This window comes from Trachemys scripta, chromosome 9, assembly GCF_013100865.1.
Source record: "Trachemys scripta elegans isolate TJP31775 chromosome 9, CAS_Tse_1.0, whole genome shotgun sequence".
NCBI classification, from domain to species: Eukaryota; Metazoa; Chordata; order Testudines; family Emydidae; genus Trachemys; species Trachemys scripta.
Window position 1 is genome coordinate 47412988 of NC_048306.1, and position 14777 is coordinate 47427764.

General features: G+C 50.6%; 1 protein-coding gene across 1 annotated transcript in view; it reads left to right on the top strand.

Annotated features, from left to right (window-relative positions):
* The first annotated feature begins 333 nt into the window (after positions 1 to 333).
* LOC117882937 (allantoinase, mitochondrial-like) overlaps positions 334 to 14777 on the top strand; it is a 16069-nt gene continuing 1625 nt past the window's right edge. Inside the window, exons 1-11 of the mRNA XM_034781830.1 lie at positions 334 to 367; positions 1603 to 1760; positions 5348 to 5499; positions 6732 to 6846; positions 7929 to 8075; positions 8902 to 8947; positions 9326 to 9419; positions 10488 to 10674; positions 12813 to 12951; positions 13974 to 14146; positions 14559 to 14591. Of these exons, the coding sequence (XP_034637721.1) occupies positions 334 to 367; positions 1603 to 1760; positions 5348 to 5499; positions 6732 to 6846; positions 7929 to 8075; positions 8902 to 8947; positions 9326 to 9419; positions 10488 to 10674; positions 12813 to 12951; positions 13974 to 14146; positions 14559 to 14591 (1278 nt within the window). The remainder of the gene's footprint in view (positions 368 to 1602; positions 1761 to 5347; positions 5500 to 6731; positions 6847 to 7928; positions 8076 to 8901; positions 8948 to 9325; positions 9420 to 10487; positions 10675 to 12812; positions 12952 to 13973; positions 14147 to 14558; positions 14592 to 14777) is intronic.

The window sequence follows — 14777 nt, forward strand, 5'->3', positions numbered from 1 at the left end:
ATCAGTTCAGTGGCTTGCCACAGCACTAAAGTTATGCTAAGAAATGAAACAAAATAAATAAGTTCAAAGGTCAAAGCCATGGAAGTACTTGGCCTGCACTGGGTAAAAGTGGCTGTCTGTTTGCAAAGCTCAGAGCTCATCAAATATTAACTATCCCCTCCCTGCCACATCCCTGCTGAGGGAGTGAGGAAAATCCCCACTGGGGTCATTTGGAAAGTTTCTCCTGCTCCAGAGCTTTACTGAAAAAGGAGCCATTCACAAGTGTGAGACAGGCAAGCGGAATCAACATCGAGGAGGTGCCAGGTAGAAAGGCAGAGCACGTGCCAGTTTAGGATGTCTACAAAACACGGAGAAGCCTCCCAAACAGGTGAGTAAGGAACAGATCCAACCTCCAGGTGAGAGAACGCTTAGGACTAGCTAGCAGAAATCCTCCTCCGGTAGGGCTCTGTTTGCAGGATTAAAGGCAGCAATTCCACAGGGTTAAACTGCCTGTGAACATTCTGGTCAGGGAGCTGGGCCTCATCAATCCCTTTGAACATTAGCCAACCCCTGCTGGTCTCTCGTGGTTCCCTGTCCTCGCTCCTGAGCTGAATTGGTAGCCACTTTTAGCTCCTCAAGCTTCCACCCACACCCACCGAGCACTAGGAGGAGAGGTCTCTGTGTCATAGGCCGCTTGAGCTGTTGTCTTGGGTTCCGCATGCAGTTAGCAAGTGGATGGGGGTGAGAACCCCCAGCAGCAGTGCAATGCGATGGGAAGTCTTCAAATACTGTTTTCCTGGGGGCTAGAGGAGGTGGTCTCCATTGGATAAAGGCCTGCACTGACACACACACACACCTGCATAGGCACACATCCATGAGAAGAAAAACACTTCTCAAGGAAAGTGAGGGGAAAATCTGCAACTGTAAAGGGGTGGGGCCAAATTCTGCTCCTATTAAAATCAATAGCAAAACTCCCACTGACTTCACTGGCACAAGACCGAACTTTAGACATAGGAAGGAATTAACAAACACCACTTAGTCTGGCTGGATGTTTGCAACTATGCTGGGGGTACAGGTGTGCAGAGAGCAGAACTTTAGGAAGGAAGGGTGCTTGGGCTTCACGCACTAGCCTCAGAGCACTGGCTCAGGTCAGTGTCTGCCTGGCTTACTAGGTGACCTTTGGCAAGCCACTCGCTCTCCGTAGCTCCCCATCCATACAACAGCGATAATGCTCTTCCCTCCCCGTCTCCACCTTTGTGCCTTTCTGGTCTACGGAGATGATAAGCTGTGGGGACAGGGACAGTCTCTGACTTTGTATATGTTCCAGGCCTAGCTCCATGAGATCTCCAGCTCAGGTTGGACCTCTGGGCTCTGCTCTAACAATAAAGACCATAAGCACGCAGAGGAGGGAATCGAATTGTGTTTTATCTCATATATAAGCCCCCTCAAAATGGCTTACTTTGGGAGCAGCTCCCTTCTCCCCAGCCTGCCCTCGACAACAATATTCCACTGTCAATTTACTTCTCTTAAATGACAAAGAGTCCAACTGCCTGGTCTTCTCCTTAACTGCACTATGTCCTTGGATTCTAAGTATGCTCCCTTTCTCTTCCCCATCCCACTAAGGGGCGGCCAAAGTGGAAGTGGGCTCAGAGGTCATGGCTGTGAGAAGTAACAGGGTGGTGCTGGATAATACCATCTGCCCGGCTGAAATCATCATCTGCAATGGCAAGATAGCTGACATTCTGCCCAAGAGGAGCTGGGCTTGTGCCAGCGGAGAGAAGGCAAGTATGGGCCAAAGTGCTAGATGAACTGGTATTGAGGAAACAACCATGTATCAAATATTAGAGAGGATACAAAGATAGAAGGAACAGCTATCAGGGTTAGAGTAGTTGCATTTAAAAATCAATGCAAAAAATGAAAATTTAAGGCAGATCCTCAGGTGAATCTGCAGACTCCAAAGAGTACAGAGGTATATGTAGATTTACACCACTGAGGGTCTAACCCAGTGGATTATACTGGTGGAAGTGAGATCAGGCCCCTGGAACTTGGCACAAATAATGTAGAGGCAGCCCCTGAAGTACCCATCCTTAGCTGTAGGCAAGATGCTGGGCCATTTTATTAGTTCTATATAGATGGCTAGCCTGTGACCTCCGTGACCTGAGAGTAACTCCACTCATTTGAATGGAATTACTACACAGTTCAACTGGCATCACTGGAAGTAATCAAAATGTTCTTTCTTTACCTCAGTGCTGACCCTTAATGTAGTGAGCCAGGGCTCTCAGAGACCAGAGTACTGGTCAGCACACATTTCCTTTCAAGTTCCCATAAACATTGTTAGTAAATACGCTAGTTGTGCCCCGTTATCACAATTTCAGGTGTGTGTAATGGGGGAAAACAGATGTGTCCTTGTTGCCAAGAAGGCTAATGGCATTTGGGGCTGTATAAGTAGGAGCATTAACAGCAGATCGAGGGACATGATCATTCCCCTCTATTTGGCATTGGTGAGGCCTCATCTGGAGTACTGTGTCCAGTTTTGGGCCCCACACTACGAGAAGGATGTGGAAAAATTTAAAAGAGTCCAGCGGAGGGCAACAAATGATTAGGGGGTTGGAGCACATGACTTATGAGGAGAGGCTGAGGAAACTGGGATTATTTAGTCTGCAGACGAGAAGAATGAGGGGGAATTTGATAGCTGCTTTCAACTACTTGAAAGGGGGTTCCAAAGAGTATGGATCTAGACTGTTCTCAGTGGTACCAGATGACAGAACAAGGAGTAATGGTCTCAAGTTGCAGTGTGGGAGGTTTAGGTTGGATATTAGGAAAAACTTTTTCACTAAGAGGGTGGTAAAGCACAGGCATGAGTTACCTAAGGAGGTGGTGGAATCTCCTTCTTTAGAGGTTTTTAAGGTCAGGTTTGGTAAAGCCCTGGCTGGGATGATTTAGTTGGAGATTGGTCCTGCTTTGAGCAGGGGGTTGGACTAGATGACCGCCTGAGGTCCCTTCCAACCCTGATATTCTATGATTCTATGCTTATCAGTGTCTGGATAAGGAGAGAGAAGCCAGAAAACTTGACTGCTTTGGGCTAGATCCCCAGATGGTGTAAGTTAGTGTAGCACTGTTTAAGTCAACGGGGTATGCCAGTTTACACCAGCGGAGGATCTGGCCCAGAGATTGGCCTGAACCAGAATCATGGGTCTGGAAGAGACACAAAAATCACACCCACACACAGCTCTGGTGAAGTTCACAGCATGGGCAAGCCAGCTGGGCCCAGCTCATCAAGATCACCTCTGTTCTGTCAGGTAAGTGCTAGAGCGTGCAGAGGGGAAATCCTCCTCAGAGGGGACAGGGTCCCTCTCCCCCCAGATTTGCTGCTTGAACACTGCTGAAGCTGCCTGCCCTCACTCCGCCCCTCCCCCCCGCCACACACATACACTATCAGCAGGCACGGGTCACTTCTGGTCCTCCTTAACAGTGTATTTTCAAACAGGCTGAAGCCAAGCCTCCTATTCTGTAGGTGTAAATTGAACCTACAGTGTTGCACTTCTTAGATGAACTGAAGGTGCACATCAGAGCACTTGCACCTCTAAAGTAGAGGTGCAAACTTGGCGAGTGCAAATTTCACCCACAATTGGAAGAACACCCTTTTGCAAGTTTGGCCCTTGGTATCAGGGACATGAACATGTGAAGTCAGCCATAAAATTTGTTTGGCATATTTTTAATACCTGATTAAAAGATCTTAGCAGGATCTAGTGCACAGGAGCAAACTGGAGACATGAAAAGAATAGCAAAGTAAATCATTGATTAACTGGGATCATCAGACTGGCATGTCTGAGATTAGGGAGCCGTTTTGACAGTGTGTAGGAATTGTACCTGGGTGCAGATGAACTTTAGAACATTTGCTACCTCACTGGCCTAGTACATCTGTTGGAGGTATTCATGGAAGTCATTGGGAAATCCATATCTTCCCATCATTCTGGAAGTCACTTCCTGATGGTGAAGCCCTGCACGGGACTATTTTTAAAATCCTGATCCAGTCCTGCCCCGTAATACACTCCCACCCACTCCCACATAGTTTCTTGCATTTTTATCCCACTTCCACCTGCAAAAACCTTAGATTCTGCAAAAGAGACAGAGTTTTTTATGCTACTAAAACAACAATTTTACCACTAAAAGAATAAAACAAATCTTGCTTAAACCACGTAAAAATACTTTAACTCACGTTATATGAGACATCAGATCTCTTTCTATCCCTTGCTTAAATTTAAGTATTAAAACCTTTATTTTAAAAAAGAAAAACTTGCTGTACATTGCTCAAATTCTATATAGGACAAGGTGACGAGAGAGTTAGTGTTTTCCTGCAAACCCCCCCAGACTGGACTTTTTTCCTGACTGCAACAAAGTACATTTTACCCACTCCCACTTATGGCAGCAGTCCTGGGATCCACGGGATCCCATCCAGTCCCACTGCAGGGTTCTAGCCTGCATGCAAGAAACTGGGTGTAGCAGGGACATCACCACTAGAGTACCCCCTTGTGGTAAAGGGTGGCCCTGCAGGCACCCCACATTCGCCTCCTGCGCCTCCCCATGACTTTCCATAGTCCAGAGTATTTAATATAAAAGGTTCCCCTTCTGGAGTCCGATTTATTGTGGCTGTACAGTTTCCAGCAGCCCTCTCCTTTCAGACCACTTCTAGCACTGCCTGAAGTGTGTGTATGTGTGTGTTTGTGCATGGGGGGGAGCAGAAATCATAATCTGGGGGCAACTGCTGTGGTAAAACAGTGCTTAAAATGCACCCTCAGTAACCCAGCTCAGTTTGTATTTGCTTTGCCAGGTCTGCACCATGCCCCTGAAGCCCAGCCTCCAGGCCCAAAGCCTTCCCGCTTTGCTAAGGGACTCCACTACCCTCCTACCATAGTTACTTCTGTGCTTCTCCTTGCCCCCGCAGCAGCTCCACCATGGCAGGCAACAAAGTCTTGCAAGAAACAGAAAGAAACAAAATCATCCTGACAACAGGGCTTCCTTCCAGACAGCTCTGCTGGGGCGCCCGCAGCCTGCCAGCTCACAGCACCCAACCAGCAGCCTCCCCTGCTAGATCTCTCTGGGACTCCTGCAGGAGACTTCAGCTCATCCTCGGCTCCATCCAGACAATCCCTATCTATCCCCAGGCCTGATTAGGTCATATGGCTTACCTCATCTCTCCTCCCCCACCAGGAGAGTGGCTGGGGCTGAACCCATCTCCCCATAAAGGGCCAGCCACCCTGGGACACTGGGCCTTTTCAGTGCTAATTGCAATGTTGATGTGGGCTGAGAGGATTCTAACATGACCTCCCTTCCCCGGGATTGTCCGTGAGTTCCTTTCTCCCCACAGGTGCTGGACGTCGGTGATCTGGTGGTGATGCCCGGGATCATAGACCCTCACGTCCACACATGTGAGCCAGGGCACACAACCTGGGAGGGTTACTCTTCTACAACCAAGGCTGCTGCTGCAGGAGGCGTCACAACCCTGGTGGCAATGCCGCTGTACGGTACCGAAGGCGGGGTGGGAGCAGCATTACTGCACACACCTATGGGTTACCTCCTTGTTGCCATGCACTGGAAGGGGCCCATACAATGATAGCATGACCTTTGTAAAGGGAAGGATGGAGCGGAGAGCAAAGTGGCTCCTCACTGTGCATTGCACTGGGTTTGATGGGTCTTGGAGACCCGCCTGTCCTGCATGTGGATAGTTAGGCCCACGCCATCTCCCACTGAAATCTATGGGCATCTTTCCATCACCTGCAATGGGAGGGTGGATCAGGGCCCCTGCAGAATGTGGCAGACCCTCCGTTGGTATAAAGGATGAACCTAAGCAAATTTACACCAGCTGAGGATCTGGCCCCAGGACTTCAGCCCACTCTTTGCAGGTGTTGAACATGTGCTGTTCAGGTCGTCCTTTGCCTCTGCAATGCTGCTGAGTTATTCTGTCTGTGAAAGGTGTGGGGTGACAAAAGAATGGGAGCTCAATGGGTGCATGCTATTTGCTAAACTCCTGCCAGGTCAGGGAAAGCCCAGCCTTTGCTGGGGGAAAGTTCCTTTGTGGCACGTGCCGCTGGGTGAAGCTATTCTCCGCCACCCCATGCAGCTTGGAACGCAGGACAAATCCCCTACAAACTGCAGCTCAGAGATGCAAGGGAAATAAACTGCATCCAAATCTGCCTGTTCCCAGCAAGCACTGCCACTGCGCTCAGCTCCTGAGTGACAAATGTGGTCCAACAGTGCTCTCTGCTGGCTACACCTAGTACTCTCAGGACGAAAAGAAAAAGGATTTATAAGCAGAAGTTTATTCTGAGAGGAGGGGCAAAGATCTTCATTCTGATGTCCATCTGAAGGCTGAACTAGGGGAAGTAGGGATCCAGGCATGGAGGGTCCCGATAGCAGAAGGAGACCATCTACAGGGGATGAGAACATAAAGGGGCTTGCCGCTGGCAGGGGACTAGGAAGTATAATCCATTTGTAGGGGCTCAGGGCTTTGGAGGAAGTGTCTGGTGGGGACGAGTGTTCTAAGGGAGCACCAAACTGTTGGTAGCTCTGGTCCCCATTTTGTCTTAATCATCCTCTGTCTATGGGAGCTAGCTGCGCCCCTGTCTACCCTGCACTCTCCTCATCCCGCATTCCTTGTGCACTCTTTCTCTACATCTCTGTAGCATTCTCCCTTCCAGTCAAGAAAGGGGTCTGGGCCTCACTAAGGTGCTGTCTCTCTCTATGCCCTCCAGGAGCTGTCTTCCCCCAACCACAACTCTGGCAAACTTTGATGACAAGATGCAGTCTGCCGAAGGGCAGTGCTATGTGGATGTAGCCTTCTGGGGTGGAGTCATCCCTGGAAACCAGGTCAGTGGCTGTTATTCAGCAAATGAAACAGCATGAAATACCAGCTGGAATGGGGCAAGGGCAGATACCCAGGACTCATCTCTTCTCTGGGGAGTTTCAGTGCAGGGAGCCAACGGGCTTAGTGCTTCTGGAAACCTGGCTGCAAGTCACTAAAAAAATGCTGCACAATCAGTGCAGACTGCGAAATAAAGCAGAGGAAACTGATCAGTCCAACAAAGTTGTGATGAATGGGTCAGTCAATAATGCTGAACATGCCTCCCACTCAGCTGATCTGCCTAACCACACTGGGCTCTCTTGGGGAACGGACACAGAACAATGTCCCAGGGATGCTGCTAACAAATCTGCAGCCACTGGCAAGGCTCCCATTGACTCCAATGGCGTCAGGGTTTGGCTCCTGTGAGGCTGATGAGAGAATCCCAGTCCCTGCTGTTGTTAGAAGGGGCGTCTGGGCTGGGTCAGCTTGCAGGTATTGGGAGGTTTGTGTTGGTCCAATCTATTAGCAATGGGGCAGTAAATATAATAATCATAGAATCCCATTGTCCTAGCACGGGGTCAGAGATTAGTGGGCATTGGCTGAGCAAAGTTGTTGGGTAACCACTAGCACAAATACAGCTTTGATCTGTTGAAATGAAGGATTTGCCTACTAAGGGGCATCTTGACCTTCAAAGTCTATTGGAATTTGACCTTCTCTGGAGGTAAATGTTGAAGAAACTGATGGCCCTATCCATTGTGGAGCAGAGCTGTCCCATATGCATGCTGAGTTATTGGCTAGGACGATGCCTCGTGGGGCATATGGACAGTAGTTTAGGTGCTCGTTCTTTGGCAGATTTTGCTTAAATGTGGCTCTCATAGTTGGAGCCATCCAGAAGGGCTGGCTGAACCAGGTGCCTGATAACCTGCAAACGTAGAACATAACATCTATCTCAGTCACTGCCCTACTTTTATCATCTCAGATGGCCAGGCTATCATTCTGCAGCAAATGCTAGGGTTGGAATGCACACCCTGCAAAGGCTGCATTAGGCAGAAGCGGTGCATAGTGGGATGTCCAGGCCTGAGTGCATCACTTCTGTTGCCTGCTTTAGGATGAGCTCCTGTCCATGCTGCAGGCTGGAGTCCCAGGCTTTAAGTGCTCCCTGATTGCAAGTGGAGTGGAGGAATTCCCTCATGTCAGCCTCCAAGATCTGCACATGGCAATGAATGAGCTGCAAGGCACAGACTGTGTCCTCTTGGTAAGTGTCACTGCTTATGCTCAGCTACCCTGGTCCCATGATGTTCAGGTCCCTGCTTTCTCTCTTCAGATTCAAAACCCCAGTGCTACTGTACCCCACACACCTCCTGGGCGTGGTGTTCTGTCCCATTGAGTGGCACTGAGACCACTTAAAGAGAGATTAATGAGTTTGCTCTACAGCCTTAACTAACAGCCATATGCCTTTTAGCTCATGCAGTAGAGGTGCATGCATTTAGCTCCAGAGGTCCCAGGTTTGATCCCGCCCGCCAATGACCAGGGTATGTCCGTGTTACACTACCAAATCAGAACAGCAGCATCTCCCACGCACTTGGCGTAAGTGTAAATAACTGCACCAAGGGCAGGGCAGGGGAGGACCCACATGGTTCAGTGGGCAGCATTCCTGCCCTGGAGACTGAAAGCAGATTCTGGTTTCCAGCTTCCTCCTTCAAATATTACCTTCAAAGACAACCATCCCCATGACAAGCCTCTCCCCCTCTAGTGTGATCCCAGAGCACATGGAAACCTGGGGGACAAGCATCCCAGAAAAGCCATTGATAGATTAGACAGAGCCAACCTTTCCTGGCACTCCAGAAAGGGAGGAAGTTGCCATCATTTGTGTATTATCTCAACCCCCCAGGACAGGCGGTTTCAATCCCAAGGAGACAGCAGGGCTCTTCTAATGTATGGCTCAGAGTGTGACCCACCAGGCCCTTCTGTTTCCTTCCACAAATGGGAAAGGAGGGTAATGAGAGGAGTAGCCTTGGAAAGGGCTTACCTCCCCAACCTGTTAGCATTAACCCTTCCCTCCATTTGGATTCGCTTTCCAGTTCCACGCAGAGCAAGAGCTGGGCCAGTGGAAGCCGGCACTAGAGGGTACGTGGTGACGACTCTGGGATGGAAACATACGGCAAGCACATCTCTCTATGTACACAGCCTGCAGGAGGCATATGGGCCTGACTCTCACTTCCATTCAGGCCCCTTTACGCTGCCAGGGCAGGGCACACACAGACACCCCATGACACCGATGAATGTTGAAAGCAAAAGCCTACTGAGGGGGGTCACGGAATAAAATTCCCCTAGCCGTAACCCTTTCTGGGCAGTTAGCCACTCCCTACACATCCGGGGCCAGGTCCTCCGCTTGTGTAAATAGCCCACGGAGTCCAGGAGCACATCACTATGTCCCTTAGGCACAAACCTCCTGCACCTCGAGATGCAAACCTGACTCTATATCCTTCTCCGGTGTCTATGCAGACCCCACAGAGTACAGGGCACTCCTGGACTCCCGCCCCGATGCAATGGAAGTGGAGGCCGTCCAGACCATCGCTAATCTCTGCCTCCAGTACAAGTAAGGAACCATTCTCTTTGGAGTTGGGAAGCAGGGAGGAGAAACATGAGTGCTTTAATGGCAGTGACCTTTGACCTCCAGAAAGTTGCTCTCTGCAGGCCCCCCCCATCCGGCTCTCTGCTTTCATTGCACAAAAGGGTGTGTGGCCCCTATCCATGCCAAGAGAGCCGTGGCAATGTAAACTGAGGGCAACCCATCACTGGGCAGAAAGGCACACACACACACACACACACACACACACGGGCTTCCCCTCCAGCAGGGAAGCCAGTGACCCCCTTCCCTCGCCCATCTCATAGGTGCGGTGAGTTGGCGTAAGCGCGTGTCCTTTCCTCTCGGGCACCCCCTCCTGCCCAGATGCAGCCTTGCCTGGGATATTATCTCTCATACCCCTCTGGTGGCCACTTCCTGTGCTGTGGGGGCCACGCCCAGCTGCTCTCTTCTCCAGACTGCCTTGTGGGTCTCCTGTGGCTTGGCTCTCTGGCCAAGTCACACGCTGGTTCAGTCCCCTTCCAGGTACCAAAAGGCCCAACTAATAGTCCTCCTGCCCTTCTCAGGTGCCACTAAAGGCCTCTGCTTCTTGGCCTCTTCTCTTGGCCCTGCAGAGCTTCTCCCGCAGGGTTCTCCTGCCTCCCTTCCCCAGGGATCTCCCTGTTGCAGAGCTTCTCTTTTAACTCAAACGCCTCCTGGGCATCTCCTCTATTCCCTCAGCCTCACACACCCTAGCTTGGGGCTCCCTTCTGCTCCTTGTGCGGCTCACATGCTGGCTTCTGCAGGCTCTTCCCAGAGGGGACCCTCCTCCTTAGCTCTGGTGCTTCACCACCACAGTTGGGGTCAGTCTCTCTTTAAGCCCCAGGAAACCGAGCTGGAGTCACTAATTATCGCTTATGTTGCCAGCTCATCAGTGAGACTGAGGACAGTGGCTAAGTCATGGGCAAGGCCTTCCCCCTAACCCACAGGTGGTGACACTTCAGCTCTGCTCTCAACCATCATGAGATGAGGAGTGAAGTCACTGGCCTGAGGAGAGCTGCCCAGCCAGCAGGATAACTGTCTCACGCTCTCTCCTAATAGGGTGCCCTGCCACATCCTCCATCTCTCCTCTGCTCAAGCCCTGCCCATCATCAGAGAAGCTCGCCAGAAAGGGGCACCACTCACTGTAGAGACTGCCCACCACTACCTCACCCTGACGTCTGAACGCATTCCACCTGGGGGCACCTACTACAAGTGCTGTCCTCCTATCAGGGCCAAAACTAATCAGGTAATGAGACCTAGAGGGGCTCCAGAGGGGAATCTCAGCCCAAGACATCAGATGCCATGAGCATAACCAGGGCTGGGGGAAGGGGGCACCAGCAAAGGAGGGAAACAAGGCCACCATCTAAGAAGATACATTTCAGGAGCAGCAGAAGTCAGACTGGGCCAGCTCTTCAGTCTCTGTGGATCCCATCCTCTTGCCCCTCACTCCCATTCTGCAGAATCCAGGCAACTCTGTCACTCATGTCTCCTCTGCTTCAGCCACCTGGTGGTGAATCCCTGAGTGTGGCCTTGATCAAGCATGGTCCACTCTTGGGATGGGCTGTTGTGGGACACAGCGAGGTTCGGGAAGGAGGTGGCTACAGGGCCAAGGCTCTAGGTGACCAAGGCCCAGACAAGGGGTTTAGCCGCAGGAACAGAAAGGAATGGATGGGATTTGGACATGTTATGGAGGGAGAGTGGCAGGGGCTAGGGATGGTCTGAACAGAGATGATTGCTCTCGGGCTGAACAGAGGGTGCCTGGTTAAGGACAGGAAGGTAGGGCTGAGGGTCACCAGCACAAAAGTCTCCTAGCTAAACCATGTGATTAGTGCTGAAGTTACGTGGGGTGGAGCGAGCCAAGGACATTGACAGAGGGAGGAGGGGAGGTACTGCCAAAGGAAGTACCAAAGGAGCCTCAGATAAGCAGTAGGAGAAGCAGGAAAGTGCAGGCTCTGCAGCCTCAAGAATGGAATGCTTCCAGGAAGATGAAGTGCTCCATGGTGCCAAAGGCAGTGTTCCCTAATGGCTAGAGCACTGGCTTGGGATTCAGAAGACCTGGGTTCTACTCCCAGTCAGCCTCTAGGTGACTGGGAGCATGTTGCGTCCCCTCCCTGTGCTTTGGTTTCCCTCTCTGTGCGATGGATGTAATGATGTCCCCTCCTTTGTCAAGCGCTTGGAGACTAACTGGTGACAAGTGTTGGCTAAGAGGCAGGTGTTACGATTATTGTCAGTTAAAAGGACACAAATGAAGAGGCCATGAGCTCTGCACTGGTGTCAGCTCTCCTGAGTTTCAAGATATCTGGTGTGTTTTGTAAAGCCCAGCTCGGGAAGTCACAGTCTCACAGGAGAACAGGGGCTGTGGGTTGTGTTAGTTCAGTTTCTAGCCCCCGAGATTGTAGAGAAAAGTTTGAAAATGTGAAGCGAGTGCACCCGATGGGCTCAGAGACCAGGGACAAGCCAGCAGGTCCCTGAATGGATTGGGGCTTGGCCGCATTGGATTTGGCTACAGAAAGGTAGCTGATGACCTTGGCAAGGGTGGCTGCTGTGGAGTCAAGAGAGCAGAAGCCAGGCTGCCGAGGCCCCAGGAGAAAGGCAGGGCTGGGCAGTTACCTGTCTGGCTACAGCAAGGTCCAGGTACTGTATAAACCAGCCTGGGTTGTGGGTATCCAGGACAGGAGGCTATTAAAGCTGTGATAACAAAGGCCTCTCTTCAGTCAGTGAGGGATCTTTCCTAGCTTCCGTCTCCCCACTGCTCAGTTCACAGCAGCCCCCTGGAAGATGATGGAGCCCATCTCAGCAAGCAGAATGTCCCATTTGATGTTGTCAGGTGGAACCACTTCTCTGTCTTATGAAAGGCATCAGATGAAACTTGTCAGGCCAGGAACATTCCAGCCCTCCAGGACCAGGCATGAAGGGCAAGGGGGTGTGAAGAGCGCATGTGGCTCGCTGCTCCTTCCTGTGGTTCTGGCAGGGTCTGGTGTGCCATCAGCTAGGGGGAAGCTGGGTTTGGACAGTTGCAATTAATTGCTGTAGGATGAGATGTACTGATAAAGCTATGGGGCTGTGTGCTATTCAGTCACTAGCTGTCTTGTACACTGGACACGGGTCCAGGCAGGGAAACAAAGCTGGAACAGGAGCTGTGTAGAAACCTCCTTGTTTGTGTTTATATCTAGTAGTTTAATTTAATCAGTGTCTTCTATATAAAATGGACTGAGAGTCCATATATCATGACAGGATGACTCAGGTTAATTTAAGACTTTCTGCATATAATAATGGTCCTGTGAGACTAGCTGGCAGAGCAAATACCCTCTTCTGTACAGGAAAGAGTCCTCCACCCATCCCAGCCTGTTATGAGGTTAACCTCTCCCTTTCTCGTGCCTCCAGGAGCAGCTGTGGAGTGCTCTGCAAGAGGGGCTGATCGATATGGTGGTGTCAGCCCATAACCCCGGCTCACCAGACCTCAAAATCTTGGATGATGGAGACTTTTTCAAGGCCCGGGGAGGCATTGCCTCACTGCAGTTTGGTAAGAGGGGTGGGTCAGAACAGCCTGGCTGTATTGAGTCTGCCAGATATGGTGTACAGCAGGGCTTAAATTCAGCCAGAGCCCTCCAGAGCAGAGCTCCAGTAAATGTTTTCAAAACCTTAGGAGCCCTGGTGCCTCCCCACATAGGACCGAAGCTGTGAGCCCCAGTGCCTACTCCCCCCCCCTAAAGCCCCAAGTCACCCGGCCTTGCAGTTGAAGCCCCGAGCCCTCAAGGCGGGAAATAGTCTCTGAGAACTGCGAAATAGTCTCTGAGAACTTAAGCCCTAGTGTACACTCATGGCAACTCAGTGCTTGGTCATCTTCCGAGGGGATGGGGGCTGCTTCAGACTCCAGTTCTGACCCCCCCCCCCCCCCCCGGTGGTTTCATTAGCTGTATTCTGCCTTATCTACTGCCCAAACCTCAAGATGACTAGCCCAGTCCTTCTGCATTATTCTATTCATGTTCTCCTACCATGTTTGTCACCCTGGTATCTGAGCACTTTCCAGTAGTGCATTAAGCGATAGGCCTAGCATCTGCCACATGTGGACCATTCATTCGTCCAAGTCCCAGGGGAAATAATGCATGTGGCTGTTTTGTTGTTTAATGTTCAGTTCTGGGTACTGCATTGTCAGTTTTTATCAGCAAAGGCCAGGTGGAAGGAGTGCATCTTGCACTTGAAGGGGACAGCGATGAGGGTTGTGGGCATGCGTTCCACACAGCCTCTGTTGGCTAAGGCATGTGGAGGAAGGCTGCAGTGGCTGTCCAAGCTCTGGCTAGCTCTAGCCACTGTTATCAGCCCCTGTAGTGTAATGAGAAATAAATGCACCCACACTTACAATAAACAGAGACCCTTGTTCCCACTACTGATGGAGGACCATGGAGGGTAGAGACCTCTCCAGCTTCAGTTGCTCAATCTCAGAAGCCATGTGTGACCTTCCATGAGCAGGCGATAGACCTGACCCATCAGTAACAGCCTTGATCCCCCTACACATGTCCTGATTGCTGTTGGAACCACATGCAGGGCTTCCTCTGTTCTGGACCTCAGCAAAATCCAAGGGATTCTCCCTTCATGACATGGTGCAACTGATGTGCAAAAATCCTGCCAGCCTGAGCCGACTGGATGACCACAAGGGGACGCTGTGCACAGGGATGGATGCTGACTTGGTGATCTGGGATCCAGACAAGGAGTTTGAGGTAATGATGGAAAAGGCGTGTGGCACAGAGTTGGAAATGCCCAACATTGGGTGTGTGCAGTATAATAATTAATAGGGAAATAGGATGAGTCTTTGGCTTGAGATGATCCAAGATGTAGGCTGAGATATACAATAGTATATACATAATTAATGGAAGGGCAGTCTTGATAGACTGAGATCGGACACTTGTAGAATAAAATTTCGCCTAACTTTTGGTTGCCACTTTCTTTCATCTCCTGTGACCTGTTACCCTGAAAAGGAACATGAGCCTCTGTTTATTTCCCTACTTGAGGAGGTCCAGGATGATGCTGGTTAAAAGAGTCCCATTCCTAGGTGGTGACAGGGAGCAGGCCATGTTTGAAGACATTCTCAATTCAGCAGCCATAAAATTCATTGTTGTTGTTTTTTTTTAGGTGAAGAAAAACATGATTCAACATAAAAACCAGGTACAAGAACAGTTCATACTCTCTATATTCACACAGTACATCCTCTTTCTACCAACCCCCTCGGGAAAGTAGTAAGACTTTAAACTAACCCCCTTTTATTGTTGGTAACTTGCACCCTCACCTACTGTCAGGGCCAGCTCTAACTTTTTTGCTGCCCCAAGCAGCAAAAAAAAGCACCACCCCCCG